This window comes from Gadus macrocephalus, chromosome 19, assembly GCF_031168955.1.
Source record: "Gadus macrocephalus chromosome 19, ASM3116895v1".
NCBI classification, from domain to species: Eukaryota; Metazoa; Chordata; class Actinopteri; order Gadiformes; family Gadidae; genus Gadus; species Gadus macrocephalus.
The window spans coordinates 12,338,179-12,358,510 of NC_082400.1; the positions used below are offsets into that span (position 1 = coordinate 12,338,179).

General features: G+C 51.3%; 2 protein-coding genes across 3 annotated transcripts in view; one reads left to right on the forward strand and one right to left on the reverse strand.

Annotated features, from left to right (window-relative positions):
* The first annotated feature begins 218 nt into the window (after positions 1–218).
* On the forward strand, positions 219–3,746 carry arl1 (ADP-ribosylation factor-like 1). The gene is made up of 6 exons (XM_060038272.1): positions 219–377; positions 857–994; positions 1,176–1,257; positions 2,058–2,169; positions 2,406–2,584; positions 2,888–3,746. Exons 1-6 carry the CDS (start codon positions 374–376, stop codon positions 2,916–2,918), a joined length of 546 nt encoding a protein of 181 aa, XP_059894255.1. The 5' UTR covers positions 219–373; the 3' UTR covers positions 2,919–3,746.
* Positions 3,747–3,818: 72 nt separating this feature from the next.
* utp20 (UTP20 small subunit processome component) overlaps positions 3,819–20,332 on the reverse strand; it is a 34,937-nt gene continuing 18,423 nt past the window's right edge. For both annotated transcript variants that reach the window (XM_060038261.1, XM_060038260.1), the window contains exons 30-61: positions 19,577–19,809; positions 19,102–19,246; positions 18,493–18,580; positions 18,143–18,286; positions 17,072–17,125; positions 16,717–16,869; positions 16,191–16,343; positions 15,748–15,888; positions 15,321–15,458; positions 14,974–15,113; positions 14,624–14,706; positions 14,037–14,371; positions 13,256–13,395; positions 12,747–12,903; positions 12,290–12,388; positions 11,886–12,053; positions 11,161–11,327; positions 10,608–10,755; positions 10,378–10,494; positions 9,376–9,546; positions 9,138–9,269; positions 8,750–8,860; positions 8,286–8,435; positions 7,804–7,986; positions 6,930–7,061; positions 6,613–6,745; positions 6,244–6,428; positions 5,987–6,058; positions 5,459–5,851; positions 5,128–5,254; positions 4,732–4,877; positions 3,819–4,382 (exon numbers count right to left, since the gene is read on the reverse strand). In XM_060038261.1, coding sequence (XP_059894244.1) covers positions 4,227–4,382; positions 4,732–4,877; positions 5,128–5,254; positions 5,459–5,851; positions 5,987–6,058; positions 6,244–6,428; positions 6,613–6,745; positions 6,930–7,061; positions 7,804–7,986; positions 8,286–8,435; positions 8,750–8,860; positions 9,138–9,269; positions 9,376–9,546; positions 10,378–10,494; positions 10,608–10,755; positions 11,161–11,327; positions 11,886–12,053; positions 12,290–12,388; positions 12,747–12,903; positions 13,256–13,395; positions 14,037–14,371; positions 14,624–14,706; positions 14,974–15,113; positions 15,321–15,458; positions 15,748–15,888; positions 16,191–16,343; positions 16,717–16,869; positions 17,072–17,125; positions 18,143–18,286; positions 18,493–18,580; positions 19,102–19,246; positions 19,577–19,809 — 4,894 coding nt within the window. In that variant the 3' untranslated portion in view covers positions 3,819–4,226. The remainder of the gene's footprint in view (positions 4,383–4,731; positions 4,878–5,127; positions 5,255–5,458; positions 5,852–5,986; positions 6,059–6,243; positions 6,429–6,612; positions 6,746–6,929; positions 7,062–7,803; positions 7,987–8,285; positions 8,436–8,749; positions 8,861–9,137; positions 9,270–9,375; positions 9,547–10,377; positions 10,495–10,607; positions 10,756–11,160; positions 11,328–11,885; positions 12,054–12,289; positions 12,389–12,746; positions 12,904–13,255; positions 13,396–14,036; positions 14,372–14,623; positions 14,707–14,973; positions 15,114–15,320; positions 15,459–15,747; positions 15,889–16,190; positions 16,344–16,716; positions 16,870–17,071; positions 17,126–18,142; positions 18,287–18,492; positions 18,581–19,101; positions 19,247–19,576; positions 19,810–20,332) is intronic.

Consider the following 20,332-nt stretch of genomic DNA (forward strand, 5'->3'; position numbering starts at 1 on the left):
GCGCGACGCGTTGCGAACGCGGATGTGTCTTGAACGCAACTCGTCCGCTGAACAACGCAGAGCCTTCACTTTCAGTGACGCACTTTCCATATCTTTATTTAGCTATAGGGATAACTTTAAATTAACTAAAAAATAAAGAAGGACCAAAAATGTAAAGAAAACCATAAGTGGTAATCATTGAAATCATATTTATTACTAAAACACATCCACAATTGGTCTGAATAATAGGTGACGATATGGTGGTGAATGTGCGTCGGAGGATCGCAGCGGGGTCGGTGACGCCTCCAGAGACACGTCAGCCACACGGAAGCTCCGGTTGTTCCTCAGACAGCTGAGCTGCTAGTGAACCTGCTCTGAGAATCCGATTGTCAAAATGGGTAAGTAATCACACTGGCTTCTATTTGGCGAAACGTATTTCTTTGGTAACGCGCAAAAGTATCCATTAATTCAAAGATCCCTATGTGTGCAATGATCACCATCCTCCCGGTGGACCGGGGTCGTGGACTCCTGATCTGCTACCACTGATGCTAGCTGATGGATACAATGGCACTATTAACCTATTTCGATCAATTTGGACCTCATTTGTTCAAACTGTATATTTAAACGAACGCCCGTTTGGCCGTAATTGTATAAACACCATCAGCATGGGGCTGTGTGTACTGATGTCACATTCCCAGACAACCCCCCCCGACCTGCTGAACCAGTCTGCCGGGCTAGTTCAAATTGATCCCGGGTCCTGTGCGGTGTGGAACCAATCTGCCGGGCTGGTCCACACTGATCCCCGGTCCTGTGCGCTGTTGATCATGTGGTTCCTCTGGTAATGCGTGGCGCCCCGTCCCCTCCGCTGTGTCTGCAGGTGGCTTCTTCTCCAGCCTGTTCTCCGGCCTGTTCGGTACCCGAGAAATGAGGATCCTCATCCTGGGGCTGGACGGCGCCGGGAAGACCACCATCCTCTACCGGCTGCAGGTCGGCGAGGTGGTCACCACCATCCCGAGTACGTAGCCCCGAGACCCGTTCACACCCCGGCTCCTCCACACGTGTTTAGCAGAAGGTTGATAGTTGCCCTCAGTGTGGATCTGGAGCGGTTCATCAGGGTTTGGCAGAAAATGTGGGCGCTTTCTAAAGTGAAAAGATCCCCGCCTGACGTTTAACTCTGCGGTGGTCCCTCTCCTCAGCCATCGGCTTCAACGTGGAGACTGTCAGCTACAAGAACCTCAAGTTCCAGGTGTGGGACCTGGGAGGACAGACAAGCATCAGGTGTGGAGGAGCGACGCTTGTTCACAAGTCCAGAGACGGCTAGGTTCCGAGGCCTTGTTGTGGGATTAACATGGGAAATGTAAAAACACCTGTGTAGCTGGTCACTGTCCCTCCAATGTGTGTTTTAGCTTCACTGTAAATATTGATATTGACCTATCATAAAACAATTGCTTTTTTTTAATGATGTCAAGGTCATTAAAAGCACGACAGCAGCGTCTTATCTTCCCAGTAACGCCAGTCTTAGCCAGTTTTCCACAAAGTCTCGACTGGGACGGGTAGAATCAGGCACCGCCTCTCGCTGTGGTTCTCTGGTACAGACTGTGGATGGTTTCCTGTTTCCTCTCCCTCTTCAAAGCTCTCTTCTTCCTCTACTCTCTCATTTGCATTCTGTTGAGCAGCTTGACTTGCCATTGAATGACCCACATCTAGTGACTCATACCTTCCTCCTCCTCCCCCACGCTCTGAGCCCATAACGTTGTTGACCCACTTTATTGCTATTCTTATGGGGACTATTCTTAGTGAGTAATTTATATGTATTGCTAAACTAAACTTTAATTTCACTCTAATTGTGGTAAGTGGTATGTATTCCTATAGTAAACATTACTGTAGAGGTGATGTTTAGTACAGTAATACATATCACTAAATAGAGTTGTAGTAAGTGCTAAACGTCACCATAGCGGTTTGTTTAGCACAGTAATACCCATCACTAACTAGACTTGCAGTCAGTCCTAAACCTCACTGCTCACAGTGATGTCTGGATCCTGTTGCTCTGATTCTAAGGTTATGGTTTGATTTCTCAGGCCCTACTGGCGGTGCTACTACTCCAACACAGACGCGGTCATCTACGTGGTGGACAGCAGCGACCGGGACAGGATGGGCATCTCAAAGTCAGAGCTGGTGGCCATGCTAGAGGTGAGGGAACTCCCTCTGCATCCAAGTAAATGGAGTCACTAACAGGCATCGCACTGCAATGTTGACCTTAATCTGCAGTCCAAGATTCATCTCTCAGTGGTGTTGCTCACAACGTTGCTATAGGCCAAAGTTTGTTACGTGTGTGTTTGTGGTATGACGTTAGAGGTATACTTTACAACTTTGAAGATATACGGTTACGTGGTTTAACGTTCCGTGGTCTTTGGTGTGTTCCTCAGGAGGAGGAGCTAAAGAAGGCCATCCTGGTGGTGTTCGCTAACAAGCAGGACATGGAGCAGGCCATGACGCCCACCGAGGTGGCCAACGCCCTGGGGCTGCCCTGCCTCAAGGACAGGAAATGGCAGATCTTCAAGACCTCGGCCACCAAGGGCACCGGCCTGGACGAGGCCATGGAATGGTAGGACCCCCTCCTATAATGCACCACAACAGACGGGCCCTAAGGCCGGACATCTGGGTGGTTTTAATAATGCATGACTTCTGGTCCGTCACAATCGATTTTGAACTACCCGAGGTTCTTTCCCTGAGACCGCCTTTAGGAAACGCGCAGTCTTAAAACAGGAGCCTCGATAGATTTGTAATCTTAAAACATGCTGGTCAGTTTAGTCTCACGTCCACAGTGACCAGGGGGAGACGTGTTTGGATGTTAACTACCGGAAATACTTCCTCATTCTCTAACCCTCTCTCCCCCCTCCTTCCGCAGGTTGGTGGAGTCCCTGAAGAGCCGGCAGTAGATGTCTGTGTGACCACCCCCCCCCCCCATGCCTTCTCTGTACATACTCCGTGATCTTTGAACCCCCCCCCCCACCCCCCCCTTGCTGTATAAAGCCTCCCGATTGGCCTTCCCCATGCCCCACCCAAAACGCCTTTCCACACACACCAGAGACTGAAGCGCCTTACTCCAGTCCTCCTGCCTCGGTCCGACGGTGGCCGCGCTGGGGGACGTCGTTCGTGGGTCATCTGTGAACGGTTACGGGGCTGGTTTCATCCGGGGGGGGGGGGGGTGGTGTAACTCGTGTTTAAACCATGTGATTCGACTCTACTCCTCCACGCCGAGCAGACGACTCTTTCAGATGCTCTGTACGTTTGATTCCGTTACGGCCGCCAGACTTCGGAGCACCGTGGAACACCAGACATGTGTAGCTTATGCCAACCCCTGACTATACATTCATACGTTCTGTTTGAGGTGAGGGGGTTTAGTCGAGCCACGGAGCGGTTCAAGTCAGCGGATGTTCACTGTTTTTCTTCTCCCGAAGTATCCGCTATTGAAACTTGTGACCAAAACTACTGAAGATAAGGGGGGCTGACCAGCCCCCTCCCCCCCTCCCCCTTTCTGTCTCAATCAGGCCCGTTAAAACCTTTTGTGTTTCCACTATTTTTTTTAAGGGATGTTCTTTACAAGATAAAACTTTACCTGTTGAAATCCAGGATTGCATGTTAGTCATTTAGTTACTGAACACTAACTGTTGAAGAATTGTATACCCAAAGTTTTATGATTGCATATTTATATTTGCTTGTATACTGTAAATGATACATAGTAAAGACTGCTTTCAGTGATTGTACCATTTTGAAATCATTTTGCGCTCTTGATTGCGACATCAAACTGTTCATAACACTGCACGGCCGTCATTTGAAAGGTTTTTAATGTCAACACCCCTAAAAAGAGCCCAATAGTATCTGGTCAATTCAGCAGTGCTCTAATCAGCACAATATACAAAGCCACAGAAACAGAGTTCCTGTCGTGACAAACATGTAAAGAACATTAAGGGATCGTTTAAAATATTGCCGGGGAAGGCTCTGTCGCCGGGCAGACGTCGTCCATGTCGGTGCCAGTTTTTACCCACAATCCTCCTTTTGTATGTTGGTCACTCTTCAGATCCGATGTGGGTATTAGCTTCTTTTGTTCTCTCTGTGGCCCAACAAAGTGAACCAGACCCCAAAACACAGTCGACCGTTCAGTGTGGGGAGTGCAACGGCCGGGATGCTAGGTCCCCTTGTTCTAGCGTCTGTGAGCAATTCGGATGCTAACTTCCCAAGCATTGTTAGCGCAGCACGGCTAGGTTTTTGAGTGATTGGGTCCTGGGCTTCTTGGCCTTGTAGCCCGGCCTCATGACCTCGATCTTCCTCTTCCGGGCCTGGATCTTGTTCTTGTGTTTCTTCATCTTCTTCCTGGCTGCGAAATCGGGGTTTGTGACGGCCTGGAGAGAGGGGACAGGACAACGTGTTAACTCTGCTCCTGGATACTGACCACATCCTGGGGTGGATTGGAATCCCTCCTGCGCCTTAATCTGTCGCAGAGTCATCATGCAAACAAACACGCCTTCCCAGAGAGGTATATTATTCAAACAGGTTCTTTAAAGACAAGCCTGTTAAGCAAATACCAACTAAACTCAACACTCCACAATGGAAACAATAGAAAGTACATTTAAGTTCTAAATGTACTTTCAACTGTGAGAAATGCGGTTCCACTCAAAGTAATTTCAGAAAAATGTGAAGAGGTCAACAGGTGAGCTACAGGCTACAGGTGAGCTAGAGGTGAGGGCGTACCTGTAGCGCCCGCTGGCGTTTGCGTGTGGCTCGTCTCAAGGTGAACTCCTTCTGGACCCCGGAGAACGCCATGGAGAAGGTCTTCAGCCCCACCTGCTTCTTCAGCAGCTCGATCAGCTCCTGGGACAGGTTCTTCAGGATGGGGTCTGCGCACACACATACGTTCAATGAGCCACACGCGACACACAGAACAATCTCCTATCTTTTTTGCACGTGTCAATCAATGTAGGCTTCCATGAACATGACGGCCATCTCCTGCATTGACAGAGAGCCTACCAGTTGGTACAGTCCACTGGGTATGCTGGAAGGCTGATCTTTCTATTATGTACCCCCCCCCGGGCCTCCCTGGTCCTGTACCAGGCGGCCCGGGCTGGGCTCCTCCCCTGTCGGCCTCACCTTGCTCTGCGTACGTGCTGTGCAGCTCGCGGAACAGCGGCTGGAGGATGGGCGTGAGGTACGGGGCCAGGCGCTCCGGGCCCAGGTCCATGGAGACGGCCCCCAGGAACTTGAACACACACAGCCTCTGTAGGGGGAGAGAACGTGGGGGTCAGAGGTCTGCAAGTTAGCGAGTACATTTGTGAGTGAATGAACATGCTTGTAAGTGAGTGAGTAACAGTGAGAAAGTGATTGATTCAAATTAAATAAATACACATTTTTGTGATCTAGAGTAAATGATTGAGGAATTGAGACTGAATAAATGGGTGATTAAGAGTGAAGGATTGGGTACCTTGAGGGGTATCTTGGGGGTGTTGGCCGCCTCCCTGCGGGCCATCAGCGACAGCTTCTTAATGATCCAGAGGAGGGAGGGGGGGCGGTCGTCCTGGTCCCCCTCCTCCACCTGCTTCTCCTCCCGCTCCACCTCCGCCTTCTCCAGCTCCGCCGCCCGCTGCTCCCTCGCCTCCCTCTCCTCTTCAGTCTCCTCAGCCTCCTCCTCTTCCCCCTCACCTTCCTCCTTCTCCTTCACTTCCTCCTCCTCCTCTTCCTCCTTCTCTTCCTCCTCCTCCTCATTCTCCTCTTCCTCCCCTCCCTGAGCGGTGACGTCACCCTCTGGGGCGGTGACCTCAGACTCGGGGGAGATGAGGTAGGTCGTCTTGGCAACGAAAATTAGGTTCTTGATGATCTGTGGGACAAGATGTCAGTCAAAGTCTGAAGTCCATTGAGGGACATCGACCATCGTGGGCTTTCATGATTCCCTTCGGCCGCAAAAATACAATTAATATATGAACACAAATGTCGAATGGTTTCCCACGGTTACCTGCTCTCCTGAAGATGCGTCCAGGAACTTTGAGAGGAGCTGGTGAGAGAAGGTCAGGACACACTCCCTCATCTGGACACACGGACACACACACACACACGGACACACACACACACACAATGTGAATATTTTATAGCAATGCTGAAAGATAAAAAAGTAAATAAAGAAATTGAAACCAGACACACAGACAGACAGACAGACAGACAGACAGACAGACAGACAGACAGACAGACAGACAGACAGACAGACAGACAGACCTTTCTGTCCAGCCGGGTGCAGAGGAAGGCCGTGGCGACGGGCAGCGGGGGCTCCGCCTCCCCCTCCTCCCTCCACATCTCGACCAGCCCCTGGGGTGCCTGGGAGGCGAACAGCTGTCCGAACAGCTGGGACGCCGTGAGCCAGACCCAGGAGTGGGGGTAGCGCAGGTGGGCCTCGATGTGGCCTGCAGGGGGCGCCACAGAGGAGGAAGCGGTCAGTGTTTAAATGCGGCAGGATTGTTGACTTTACTTCTTTCAATGACATTTATTGAGATTGATTGGTCGCTATCGAAGGGTTCATGTGTTGGTTCTTTGTGTGTGCCTGTTTGTGTGTGTGTGTGTGCCTGTGTACGTGTGCCTGTGCCTTACGCCAGATGTTGTCCAGCGTGTCGCGCGGCTTGCAGAGCTCCAGCAGGTGGCAGTGTTGGATGAGCTTGGTGACCAGCGTCAGGTAGCTGAACAGCAGCCGGTCAGCCCCCTTCTCCGTCTCCTCCTCCTCCATCTGCACACACACACACACACACACACACACACACACACACACACACACACACACACACACACACACACACACACACACACACACACACACACACACACACACACACACACAGTAACATTAGTGTAAAAATACAAACATCCCAAAACATCTGGATCATCCTTTGGCCGTAACCACGAAAACTCACGTCCTCGTAGTTGTCGGGGTGGATGGCCTTCTCGATGATGGGGAGCAGGTCGCCAAGGCGACGGGCGAAGTTGTCCCCCTCCACCTCCACAAACAAGCCGCATACCTGCGCCCCGAGACGGCGAAGGTTGGCCTGGAGGGTAGAGGTGAGGAGAGGGCAAAGGTCAAGTTGGGTTCTGGCGCAGATTGGCTGCGACACACTGGTGGTGGTTATTGAGGTCCCCCCTTCACTGTAAAGAGCTTTGGCGACTTGAAAAGTGCTATATAAATTCAATAATTATTATTACTATGATTATTGTTATGATTATTATTATTATTAGTAGTAGTACTTTCATGGATTATATTAGATTACTGTAGTGGATTACATTCCATACAAAACATAAACTATGTCAGAGAAGTTGAATTTTTATAATCCATGTGGGGAGAGTCCGTCCCTGCATGGGACCCCTCCTACAGGTTGGGCCCTGCGCCCCCACAGTGCAGTGCCAGGGAACCGACCCCAGCTCCTGGTGCCTCAAAGGGGCCCCATTATACCACCAGGTGTGGGTGTGGTTAGCTGATACAAACTGTTTTGAGGTTCGGCCATCAAATTCTGCCATCACAAGTGGGCGTGTCCACCCGGAGGTGTGCTGGATAGACCAGCCGACCAGCCTACCCAGTGGACTGTAGCAAACGTCACTCATCTATCCAGCACAGATCTAGGTGGACACGCCCACTGGTGTCGTCAAAAGAGGCCGATCTTCAAAACGGCTTGTAGCGGCTAAACACACTCACACCTGGTGGTGTAATGCATCACCTTTAAGGGTTATCTGCAGTATGTGAGCGGTTGGTTATCTCGGTGGCAGGGCACTGAGAACCTCCCGTGAGGGACCTACCTTCTCCGCAGCCATCCAGGTCTGCACCAGGGAGTAGAGGGCGTTCTGCTGGGTGAGGTCCAGCCGGGACAGCAGCACCTTGATGTCCAGGGCCGCCATCTTCTTACACTGGGCCGAGTCGTCGTTGAGCATCACCAGCGCCAGGGGGGCCAGGAACAGCCCGCTGTGCTGGGTCAGCATGTCCTACACACACACACACACACACACACACACACACACACACACACACACACACACACACACACACACACACACACACACACACACACACACACACACACACACACACACACACACACACACACACACACACACAGGCCGTCAGAACCAGGACCACACCATTTACACCTGGCCGTCATCCCCAGGTTTGAAGAGGTTCCCCAGGTATGGAGAGGTTCCTGAGGTATAAGGAGGTACCGGCATGCGTTTGTGTTACCTTGGTCCCTCGGGTTAGGAGGTACCAGGTGTGACTGTGCTGGTACCTGAGGGAAGGTCTGGAAGATGTACTCGAGCATCTCCAGGGCGACCAGCCGCCCGGTGTCGTGCTCGTAGCTCAGCTGGGCCACGATGAACTCCAGGTGGCCGCTCAGCTTCTTCCCCAGGGGGTAGTCCAGCAGGTACTTCTGGTAGATCTGCTCAGGGGCACAGCGGCAGCCGTCATCAGAGTTAGGCCTTAAGCCAGACATCACTAGCCAACTACTACTGTACTACTACTGTGTGTGTGTGTGTGTGTGTGTGTGTGTGTGTGTGTGTGTGTGTGTGTGTGTGTGTGTGTGTGTGTGTGTGTGTGTGTGTGTGAGAAACAGATTGAGACAGTGATTGAGTGAGTGAGACAGAGAGAGGCAGAGAAAGAGTGAGTGAGACAGAGATAGTGAGGCGAGAGTGAGACAGAGAGAGTGAGCCATATATAGTGAGACAGAGTGGGTGTGGGTGTGTATGTTCGTACCTGTCTGGAGTGCATCCTGACTACCGAGATGCCGTTGGATACGGCCAGCTTGGCCACTTTGGACATCAGCTGCTCCATCTCCGGTACTACCAGCTTCCTGGAAAGGATGGCCTGAGGAACCAAGAACCAGGAGGTTAATACACACACACACAACTAGAACTCAGTCATTGTGCTCTACAAAACACACACACACACTGCTCTAGAACCTGGCTCCTTCACTAGAGGTTAACTCACACACACTGCCTCACCGTCCTTGTGGAGGGAGGCTATGGAGGCAAGTGTTTAATACGAGAGATGAACTGAAGAAGCACCGAGAGGAGAGGAGAGGAGGGAGAGGGGGGAGAGGAGAGGAGAGGGGGGAGAGCAGAGGAGAGGGGGGAGAGAGCACCTTGAGCAGGCTGAAGGCCGTGGCCTGCCGGGACTGGTCGTAGATGTCCTCCTCAGCGTAGCCCAGCAGCACCTGCAGCTGGGTGTCTGAGATCTTACTGGTCTTCACACTCTTCACCAGCACCGTGATGCACTGGGTGGGGGGAGAGAGTGAGACAACCGTCAATATCAGAAACGTGATCAAAGATCCTTAGTGTGGGTGCCTCATGCGTCTCCCGTGGGCCGGTGTGGACCAGTACCCTGAAGCAGCTCTGGACCAGCTGGTAGTTCTCCCCGCTGGCCGCGCCGGCCTTGGAGTAGTCCTTGAGCAGCAGGAAGAGCTGCTGGTTCAACTGGGAGGAGCTCTGCTGCACCGCGGGCAGCTGCAGCCTCAGCAGCCACGTCAGGGTGATCATGGCCTCCGTGGTCACCTGGGCAACCAGGAGAGTTACACTACATTAACACACTGCTGTCATCACGTCAGGGGGGGTCATGACCTCCGTGGTCACCTGGGCAACCAGGAGAGTTGCACTACATTAACACACTGCTGTCATCACGTCAGGTGGGGTCATGACCTCCGTGGTCACCTGGGCAACCAGGAGAGTTGCACTACATTAACACACTGCTGTCATCGCGTCAGGGGCGTCATGGCCTCCGTGGTCACAAAGGAGAGTTGCACTACATTAACACACTGCTGTCATCACGTCAGGGGGGGTCATGACCTCCGTGGTCACCTGGGCAACCAGGAGGGGCAACGGGAGGAGAGGGACGAGGGAGGAGGGAGAAGGGAAGGAATAATCAAAGGAATTCATGAATTTAGGAAGGGAGGTTGGAAGGAAGGAAGGGATAGGTGACGTAGGAAATGAAGGAAGGAGTGAGGGAAGGAAAGAATGAATGGAGGTATTGAATGAAGGAGGGAAATAAGCCAGTAAGGGAGGTGAATGAAGGAAGGATGGACGGAAAGAAGGATGGAAGGAAAGTAAGAATGGGAGGAATGAAGGAAAGCAGATATGACGGATGGAAGGGAGAAGGAATATAAATCCCGGATAAAGGAATCCACACATGAATACATGAAGAAAGGAAGAGTGTCAGGAATGGACGGACGGAATGTCAAAACGAAGAAAGAAGAAAGATAGTGGAAGGAAAACAAAAGGACAAAGGGAGAGACATTCGGACCCGGCGGTCATCATGCAGACTTACCCCTTCAAAACAAGGGGGAGGGGTAAGGGGTAGAAATGGGATTGGGCCTTAGTCACACCCACCTTGACGTGCATGGAGGTGAGACACTCCAGCAGGAGGGGAACGAACGGGTCGAGCATCTGCAGCACGGCGGGCTCAGTGGAGGAGACCTTCCCACTCCTCAGGCTCTGGTACAGGAGCTGGGACACACACACACACACACACACACACACACACACACACACACAGGTTAACACTCAAACAGCAGAGCGGAGGTGTGTGGTGGGGTCTAGCTGGTGGCTCCAGGCTTCACCTTCAGCCCCGTGTTCACCAGGATGTAGAGGTTGGTGTGGCTGCTGACCGCCGCCTTCCTCACCCCCCGGGTGGGGGTGGGCGGGAGGAGCAGGCAGCTGGGAGGGGGGAGGCGCGGGTCCAGGGGGGGCAGGGCGCAGGCCTTTTCTCTGCATGACGGGAGAGAGAGAGAGAGAGAGGGTCATTAGTTATGTATATCTCCCCTTGTTGTTCCCTAGTTGTTGGCTTTCTCTTCCAAAGTCGTTGACATTTTGAATATTTAATATACTGCTCGCACACTGGATTGTGCATCTTTAGTTAAATCTACTTTGACTTCATGTTCCTGTCTGTGTGTGGGTGTGTGCGCATGCCTGATCTAGTCTATGTGGGTGTCTGTGCCCCTGTAAGTGTGTGTTCCCCTGTGTGTGTTCCCTGTGTGTTTGCCCCTGTGTGTGTGTGCCTTTGTGTGTTTGCCTGTGTGTGTGCGTGTGCTTTCCAGTGTTCGCCTGTGTGTGTGTGTGTGTGTGTGTGTGTGTGTGTGTGTGCCCCTGTGTAAGTGTGTGTGTGCTCTGTACCGGTCCCTCTGTGTGAGCAGGGGCAGGCTCTGGCTGACCAGGGCGTGGCTCAGCAGCAGGATGTCCTGGTGGTCGACGCCCTGATTGGCCAGCAGGCCGACCACCATCCTGCGCATCACGTCGCCCACCTTCAGGCACACCTTCACGCTGGACGACGCCTCCAGGATCTACCAATCACAGAGCAGCAGGCGGCGTTGTCATGACACCACTGTAGTAAACTGATATCAGTGGTCAGGTCCCAGTAGAACCATCCCAGTAGTGGTGTACTGCCTGTACTGTACTGGTGTCTCATATGGTGGGCCCTCGCTTCAGTGTTAGTTAGTTTAGGGTTAGTCACTCAATAGTCAACAGTTTACTCTTCATTCCTACCCGTCATGATGGATACTTCTTTATGATTGAAAAGATTGATTTTTTTCGAGGTTGCGTTGCTTTTAGCTTTTTTGTTTCTCTTTTGAATTGCTTAATACTTCTTTAGCTAATGTTTCCTGCATCTTATTATCATATCTCTTATCCTACCTTACAATAACCCTTCTAGCATTGGCACCCGTTTAAAAAATAAAGTTAGAAAAATAAAGTTACATTATAGTAAAACGAGAGCTGAAGCTATCCCATACAGGAGAAAGAATAGCCACTGCAATCGTTGTTCCTGACTGACAAATCGAAACCAATTGCAAAACCCCAAGAGCTGGGATTGGCCCGCGAGTGTCTTGGCCCCGCCCCCTCACCTCTTTGAGTGGGAGGATGAGCTGAGTGATGCGCTTCTTGCCGCAGTACTGGCCCACCAGCTCGTAGGACATCATGCTCTTGCTGTGGCGCGCCTCCATCAGCTTGGACACGATGCCCTTCACCTCCTTCTCCTCCGACAGGTCCCCGAACAGCTCGTTGTTGAAGATCTGCAGAGGACAGCTCGTTAAGAGACCTCACGGCACAGACCTCCTCAGAGGCGCCGTCATGACGACTAACGAGCGTGGACTCATAACGCTGGTGACGGTTCTGCTGCTGCAGTGGTCTCATCTTCACTAGCGTAGGCTTCTGCCCACCCTGGGACATAGGGGAGCAGACCCATCGTGAGGGCTATGAGGGACGCCTGCGTCAGTACACACACACACACACACACTGCTGTACGTACCTCCAGCAGCAGAGGGATGCAGTGGTCTATCTGTCCGGACTTCATGGTGGGACAGAGGGCGGCCAGCAGCTGGTAGATCGTGTAGGTCAGCACATGGACCTACAGACACACAACATCACCATGGTTACACCACACATGGGCCGAGAGACACACAACATCACAACGTTACACCACACTACCCAGGGTACTCGCGCCTGTGTGTGTGCGCCTGTGTGTGTGTGTCTGTGTGTGCACCTGTGTGCCTGTGTGTGTGTCTGTGTGTACTTCTGTGTACTTCTGTGTGTGTGTGTGTGCCTGTGTGTGTGTCTGTGTGTACTTCTGTGTGTGTGTGTGTGTGTGTGTGTGTGTGCCTGTGTGTGTGTCTGTGTGTACTTCTGTGTGTGTGTGTGTGTGTGTGTGTGTGTGTGTGTGTGTGTGTGTGTGTGTGTGTGTGTGTGTGTGTGTGTGTGTGTGTTACCTGGTAGCCCCTGTTGAGGACCGACTGCATCTCGGTCAGCAGGTAGAGCAGGTAGCGTGGCCCCAGGGTCTGGATCATCTTCACCAGCGTGCCGCGCACCACCTCACGCACCTCCTCGTAGCGGTTCCTCAGCAGCACACACACCTTCAGCAGGATGCTGCACGCACACACACAGGCACACACACAGGCACACACACACACAAACACACACACACACAAACATTTTTCATATTTAAAAACATATGCATGCATGTATATAATATATCACATGGTCACTTAAATGCTTAACTTTGAAGTTGCTTTGGGTAAGATTGTCGGCTAATTCAGTGGTTTTCGAACTACCACACACAGTGCTGTACATGGTAAATAGCAAATGGACTTATTTTGCGCTTTTCTAACCAGTGGCCACTCAAAGCGCTTTGCAACATCGCCAAACATTCACCCATTCATACAGACATTCTCCCACCGAGGGCGGAGTCCACCATGCAAGGCGACCCTAGTCTCCCTACCCGGGCAGGTTGGCCTCCATGACGTGCTTGGGCAGGGTGTTGAGCAGCTTCACCATGGCGAAGGCCAGGGGGATGCGGACCACCTCCTCCTCCTGGAACTCCTTCGACTTCACCGACTTGTGCTGGTCGTCTTGCTTCACCTGCAGCACACACACGCACAGACACACACATACACACAATTAAGAGTGTGCACATGTGTTTGTCTGCGTGTGCATGTGCATGCATGCGTGTGTCTCAATGAGGATGAGGAGTGTGTGTGTTTCCATGGTGATGTGTGTGTGTGTGTGTGTGTGTGTGTGCCTCCATGGTGATGTGTGTGTGTGTGTGTGTGTGTGCCTCCATGGTGATGTGTGTGTGTCTCCATGATGACGCGTGTGTGTGTGTATGTGTGTTTCCATGGTGATGTGTGTGTGTGTGTGTGTGTGTGTGTGTGTGCCTCCATGGTGATGTGTGTGTGTGTGTGTGTGTGCCTCCATGGTGATGTGTGTGTGTGTCTCCATGATGACGCGCGTGTGTGTGTGTGTGTGTGTGTGTGTGTGTGTGTGTGTGTGTGTGTGTGTGCCTCCATGGGGATGAGTGTGTGTGTCTCCATGGGGATGAGGACTGTGTGTGTGTGTCTCCATGTGCATGCATGTGTGTGTCTTAATGAGGATGAGGAGTGTGTGTGTGTTTCCATTGTGATGTGTGTGTGTGTGTGTGTGTGTGTGTGTGTGTGTGTGTGTGTGTGTGTGTGTGTGTGTGTGTGTGTGTGTGTCTCCATGGGGATGAGGAATGTGTGTACCTTGGCGGTGAGGCATTTGTGCAGCCTGGGCAGGATGTTGGTCTGGACCGACTTGTGGATGTTCCTGATGAGCGTCTCCAGCTCTGCCTTGTTCTTCGGCAGGCCGCTGGCCACCGGGTCGGCCCGCGCCTCCTTCTTCTTCTTGGGCTTCGCCGCGGCAACCGCCTCGTCGTCCTCCTCATCGCTGTCGTCGTCGTCGTCCTCATTCGTCTCCATGGCGACGTCGCCCGCCTCCGCCTTGCCGTCCGTCTCCATGGCGACCTCCTCGTCCTCGACGGCGACGGCGGTCTCCTGGCCATCACTCTGAGCCGCGGCTGCGGCTGCAGCTCTCTCCGCTGGAGGGGAGGAGAGGAGGACCAATGAGCGACGGGGAAACGGTCACCATGCCGACTCAAAGACAATGAAACTACAGGCTGCCACCCACTTATTTGGATCATATGAAACTGGAGGTGCAATCTTAAGGGATTGAGAAGAGGGGAAGAGAGATGGGAAGGAGAGTGACAGACAGACAGACAGACAGACAGACAGACAGACAGACAGACAGACAGACAGACAGACAGACAGACAGAACGTTGCAGGGTTCCTACCTTCTCTGGCCTTGGCCGCCTCCATCTCTTTAGTGAGGGTCTTGTGCTCAAAGTGGAAGGCCTCCAACACCGTGACCAACAGACTACAGAGACACAGAGCATACGGTCAGAGACGGGGAGGGGATTCAACTCCTTCTCACTGCCGTTGTAAGTCTGCCTCTTCACAGCGATCATCCCTTGCGTTTGGAAATACAGTTGTAACAGCAACACATTTTATGATCTACATTTAAAATATAAAACACCAACAAGCGCTTTCCAACCCGCCTCCTCCACCGTCGCTACGAGGTACAAAACCGACTTGCACGCAAATCCACACGGATGAATGAACACATGAATGTCTGCGCGTCTACCTGACAGCCAGCTTCTGCTCCGACCCGCCCGTCTGCAGCACGTGGATGAACTGCCTCAGGTAGTACAGGTACTTGGACCAGGTGAGCTTACTGCACACCGCCGCCACCATCTCCGTCCCTGCAGAGGTCATGGCCTCATGCTGCGCGCGCACACACACACACACACACACACACACACACAATGAAAATAAATACATTGAATGATTTAAAATGATATTTAAATTACAATATAAAATACTATGAAATAATAAAACACACAAAACGAAACAGACAGACAAATAAGACGGACAGACATGTGGAGAGTGTTGACAGATGGAGAAACAGCCAGACAGGCAGCCAGCCAGTACCTTGATCATGTCGGGATCGAACAGGGCGGTCATGGTGTAGGGCATGATGTAGCTCTGCAGGGAGCGCGATGACATCACCACCACCCCGTCATTCAGCTGCTTGGCCAGCTTCCTGAGGGCCCGCCCCCGCCGGTGGATCTACACACACACACACACACACACACACACACACACAATGTTAGTGAGTGAGTGAGTGAGTAAGTGAGTGTTATTGAGGATTCAAACCTGACTTATCTTAATGTGTACATTTATTTTGATAAACTAATAAATAGATTTTCCTGCGTATGCCATGTCGAGTATCAATATCCAAAAATGCATCCATCCCAATTAATTAATTATAAAAAAAATCATCTGACCAATGAGATCCCTCAGCTCAGCTCAGAACAGGCTTGCCCCACGGTCCATCCATTTCCTGTTTCCTGTTTACCTGGATGTGCTTCATGTGCTCGAAGAAGTCTGACTCGGGGTCGTTGTAGTCGGTGAGCTGCACCAGCTCCCTGAACTCGGCCTTGGTGGGGAAGGTCTTCACCAGGCAGGCCAGGATGGTGGTGTACTCGTGACGAACCGTCTGAGAGGAGGCAGGGGACGCAGGGAGGGGTGAGACATAGATGACTAGACTCATGACTAGATGAGTTAGTGAGCGAGTGTGTGACTGGGTGAGTGAGTGAGTGAGTGAGTGAGTGAGTGAGTGAGTGAGTGAGTGAGTGAGTGAGTGAGTGAGTGAGTGAGTGAGTCAGTTAGTGAGTCACTGAGTGAGTGAGTGAGTGAGTGAGTGAGTGAGTGAGTGAGTGAGTGAGTGAGTGAGTGAGTGAGTCAGTTAGTGAGTCACTGAGTGAGTGAGTGAGTGAGTGAGTGAGTGAGTGGTCCTACGTCGGCCTTGCTGCGGAGCCCCTTGTGCACGGCCTCCAGCAGGGTCTTCTGCACCACCTCCTTGTAGGTCTCGTCTTTGCCCAGGGCCACCAGCTGGGCGATCAGGGCCATCATACACAGGGTGGCGTTGTCCGACAGGGACATGTCCGACAGCTGGGAGGAGGAGGAGGAGGAAGAGGAGGGTTAGCAGACTCAGAAATGTATTGCCTGTTAAGCCCAATTGAATTGAATGGAGAATGGAAAAAGGAAAAAGGGATTAAACTCCAGGTCTACCTCGTTCTAATAATTGTATGATAGTTATTCATAATTTGATACACAGCTTTTTTCCTTCCATTTCATCTATGATTGAACACTTTGGATTATTTTACACAAATTCAATACAACACAAAATAAATGCAGAAAAACATAACAATTCCACTAAATCATCTCTTTACCAAAATAAGAAAGCATCAGAAGATCTCTGGTATGTTTTGAGGTCTCCGTGCCGTGGAGGCGGTGACGGGGCAGGTGACGGGTCAGGCCTCACCTCGTAGGTGTAGAAGCAGTTGTTGAGGATGGTGTGGATGTAGGGCATGTCCAGCTCCGTCATGGCCTCGATGCGACGCGTGGCGTCCTGGAAGGCGATCAGACGCACGTCGAAGTGGATCTCGTCCAGGTGGCGGCTGTCGAAGGCGTTGAGCTGAGCAGGAGGGAGACGTGATGGTGGACAGTTATAATCTCGTCTCTGAGTGGACGGCTGAGTAATGAATTAAAGCTATGGAGGGTGCAACACTGAATCTATGAATACAACTTAACACATCACAGACATGTAATATACTCAATCGTCTAACCCTATAACGGGTAAGAAGTGTATTTAATGAAGTGTGCGTGTGTGTGTGCACCTTGGCAGTTACGTCCGTGATATAATCCAGGGAGGGCTCCATTTCCGAAAGAGTCTGAAAGCAGAACAAACACAAAGATTACATTATGCTACAGAGCCATGACAGTAGACAAGTAGTTCTGAAAATGGGGCAGTTGCCCATCAATTGAGATCCATGATATCCCCAACGAGCGTGTAGCAGCTCCCATAGGTCAACGCATAACAAACTGTCCTGTCTAGGCAGCTTACTCCACAAACAAACTCATCCACAAGTTTCGATCCCGTGTTAAGATACCACTGTGCATGCTCAAGGAGTTAAGAGACGAGAGTGGCTGCGTTGCAGGCAGTGTGAGTGAGTGCAGGGCAACCTTTCAATAAGTCACAAGAGTAAGTGTAGGATCCCCAATACAATGGATAAGATCGCAGCCTAAGCATAGACTTCTGAATCCAGTTGAAGTTCCTGGTTGTAAGAATTGTAAGAAGCTGAGAACTGAACACAAGTTTCACTTTCATTTAAAAGAACAGATTTTCCGGTAGTTAACCCAATAATAACAAAGGAGGTTGAAGCAGCGAGATGTTTGCTAAAGGGCCTGCTCCCTGGTGTCAGGTCTCTGGTATGGGGGTGGTGTTGGTGGGTGGTGGGTCTCTGGTCACTGTCTCTGGTATGGAGGTGGTGTTGGTGGGTGGGTCACTGTCTCTGGTGTGGGGGTGTAGTTGGTGGGTGGGTCTCTGGTATCTGGTCTTTGGTATGGGGGTGGTGGGTCTCTGGTATCTGGTCTATGGTATGGGGGTGGTGGGTCTCTGGTATCTGGTCTATGGTATGGGGGTGGTGGGTCTCTGGTATCTGGTCTTTGGTATGGGGGTGGTGGGTCTCTGGTATCTGGTCTTTGGTATGGGGGTGGTGGGTCTCTGGTATCTGGTCTATGGTATGGGGGTGGTGTTGGTGGGTGGTGGGTCTCTGGTCACTGTCTCTGGTATGGAGGTGGTGTTGGTGGGTGGGTCACTGTCTCTGGTGTGGGGGTGTAGTTGGTGGGTGGGTCTCTGGTATCTGGTCTATGGTATGGGGGTGGTGTTGGTGGGTGAGGCCGGGTACCAGGAAGGTCTTGGTGAGGGCCATGCGGGGCAGCTTGTTCATGATGATGGAGAACAGCTTGCTGAGCGGGGCCAGGAACTCTGAGGGATCCAGACACCTCCTCAACAGGTTCTGCACCGTGGCCAGGATGTCCATCTCCGTATCCTGAAGACACACGAAAATAGGTTATAACCGTTTTATTATTTAGATAGTGATTATTTCCCGCTTGCCTTGCAAATACCCGACATGTCACAAAATATATTTACTAAACTGAAGCTTTAGTTCTTATGCTTTAATGCCCCATCTATACATTTTGAATAGAGGACACATGGAATGGTTTCCCAGGGTTTAGCCAATGAGAGGAGAGCTACCTGGGAGTTGCTGCCTCGGTGGAGGTACGGCAGCAGCAGAGTGATGAGGGTGGAGCTCTGCTCCTTGTCATTCACAAAACGACTGATCCTGAGAGAGAGAGAGAGAGAGAGAGAGAGAGAGAGAGAGAGAGAGAGAGAGAGAGAGAATTTAATCCAAGATAATAGACCAAAAATAGACACCAAGACACAATGTAATCACCCCCTCAGAGATGAACCGACTCTCTCTCCCCGGGACCCTGAGGAGGACCTCCGCCCCCGCTGACAACCATCACCACGGTTACCCCCCCCCCCCCCCCTGCTCAGGATCACCAAGGTTACGGCCGAGGGCTGGGCCATGAATCGAATTTTGATCGCGACTTCGATTTTAGCGTCAAACAATCACAAAATTAACATAAACGATTTTTATTATTTACTGTTTTATAGAAAGGGCAGAACAGCTGGATACATATCTGTATATTAATTTTGATTGGAATATTTTCTTTTCGACCATTTTGTGTAATTTTTTAAGGCGAAAAATAATCGTATGAATAATCGTGATTTCAATATCAACCAAAATATTCGTGATTAGGACTTTTCCCATAATGGAGCAGCCCTATTGCGGCCACTCACTTGGACAGGATGCTGAGCTCCTTGGCGACCTGCGTGCGGTTCTTCTTCCTCTTGGTGCGCTCCGTGTTGCTGACCACGCCGCTGAAGAAGACGAGCAGCGTGGAGACGTGGGGCAGCAGCAGCTTGGAGCCCAGGGGCAGCCCGTCTGGGGGGGGGGGGGGGGGGGGGCATGTAAATCACCACTGATACAAGGTACCAAGGAAGAGGGTCTTGATGCACACTTTTATTTAATTATTTTCTTAGTATTGTCCTGGTTGGTTTTATCCTTTTTGATGTCACATGTTTTCAGTTTGTCAAGTGGTTTGTTACTTGTACTTTGATTTGCTGTATCAATAAAGTCATGGTCGTTATGCAGACACTTGACCCTGAGCCCAATGTTACACTCTCTCACTTTCAATCACACTAACGCTCTCCAACACCACTATAAGCTCTCACACAGTGTGTGTGTGTGAGTGAGTGAGTGAGTGAGTCTAACCTGATACAACAGCGCCCTCTGGGGGCTGGGGGACCACACAGCCGTTGACATTGAGTTCCAGCATGGTCTCCGTGGCAACAAAGTCGGGGGAAGTGATGAGGGACTCGGCGATATCCAGGACCATGGTGGTGGTTGCCTGGGAGATCTTTTTGGCAGACATTATTGAGAAGACGTTGAGGAGAACGTCACATTCGGGATGGTCAGGTCGCCGCTTGGCCATCAGAGGGAAGAACCTGAGGGAGAGAGAGGAAGAGAGGGAGAGAGACATAGCACATTAGGACAGAGAGACATAGGAAGAGAGGGAGAGACATAGCACATTAGGACATTAGGGCAGAGAGAGAGACATAGGAAGAGAGGTACAGAGACATAGCACATTAGGACATTAGGGCAGAGAGAGAGACATAGGAAGAGAGGGACAGAGACATAGCACATTAGGGCAGAGAGAGAGAGACATAGGAAGAGAGGGAGAGAGACATAGCACATTAGGACATTAGGGCAGAGAGAGACATAGGAAGAGAGGGACAGAGACATAGCACATTAGGACATTAGGGCAGAGAGAGAGACATAGGAAGAGAGACATAGCACATTAGGGCAGAGAGAGAGACATAGGAAGAGAGGGATAGACATTAGAAAATAGGTGTGAGAGAGAGAGAGAGAGAGAGAGAGAGAGACATCCCACAGTAGGAGAGAGAGACATCCCACAGTAGGGGAGAGGGAGAAAGACATAGGAAATGAAAGGGGGAGAGAGAGTGACAT

What these genes read in the sequence shown, in the direction of transcription:
- arl1 (XM_060038272.1), top strand. An exon ending in GGTGGTCACCACCATCCCGA is followed by an intron (nt 995 to 1,175) that starts GTACGTAGCCCC and finishes CCCTCTCCTCAG; the next exon opens with CCATCGGCTTCAACGTGGAG. An exon ending in AGCTGGTGGCCATGCTAGAG is followed by an intron (nt 2,170 to 2,405) that starts GTGAGGGAACTC and finishes TGTGTTCCTCAG; the next exon opens with GAGGAGGAGCTAAAGAAGGC.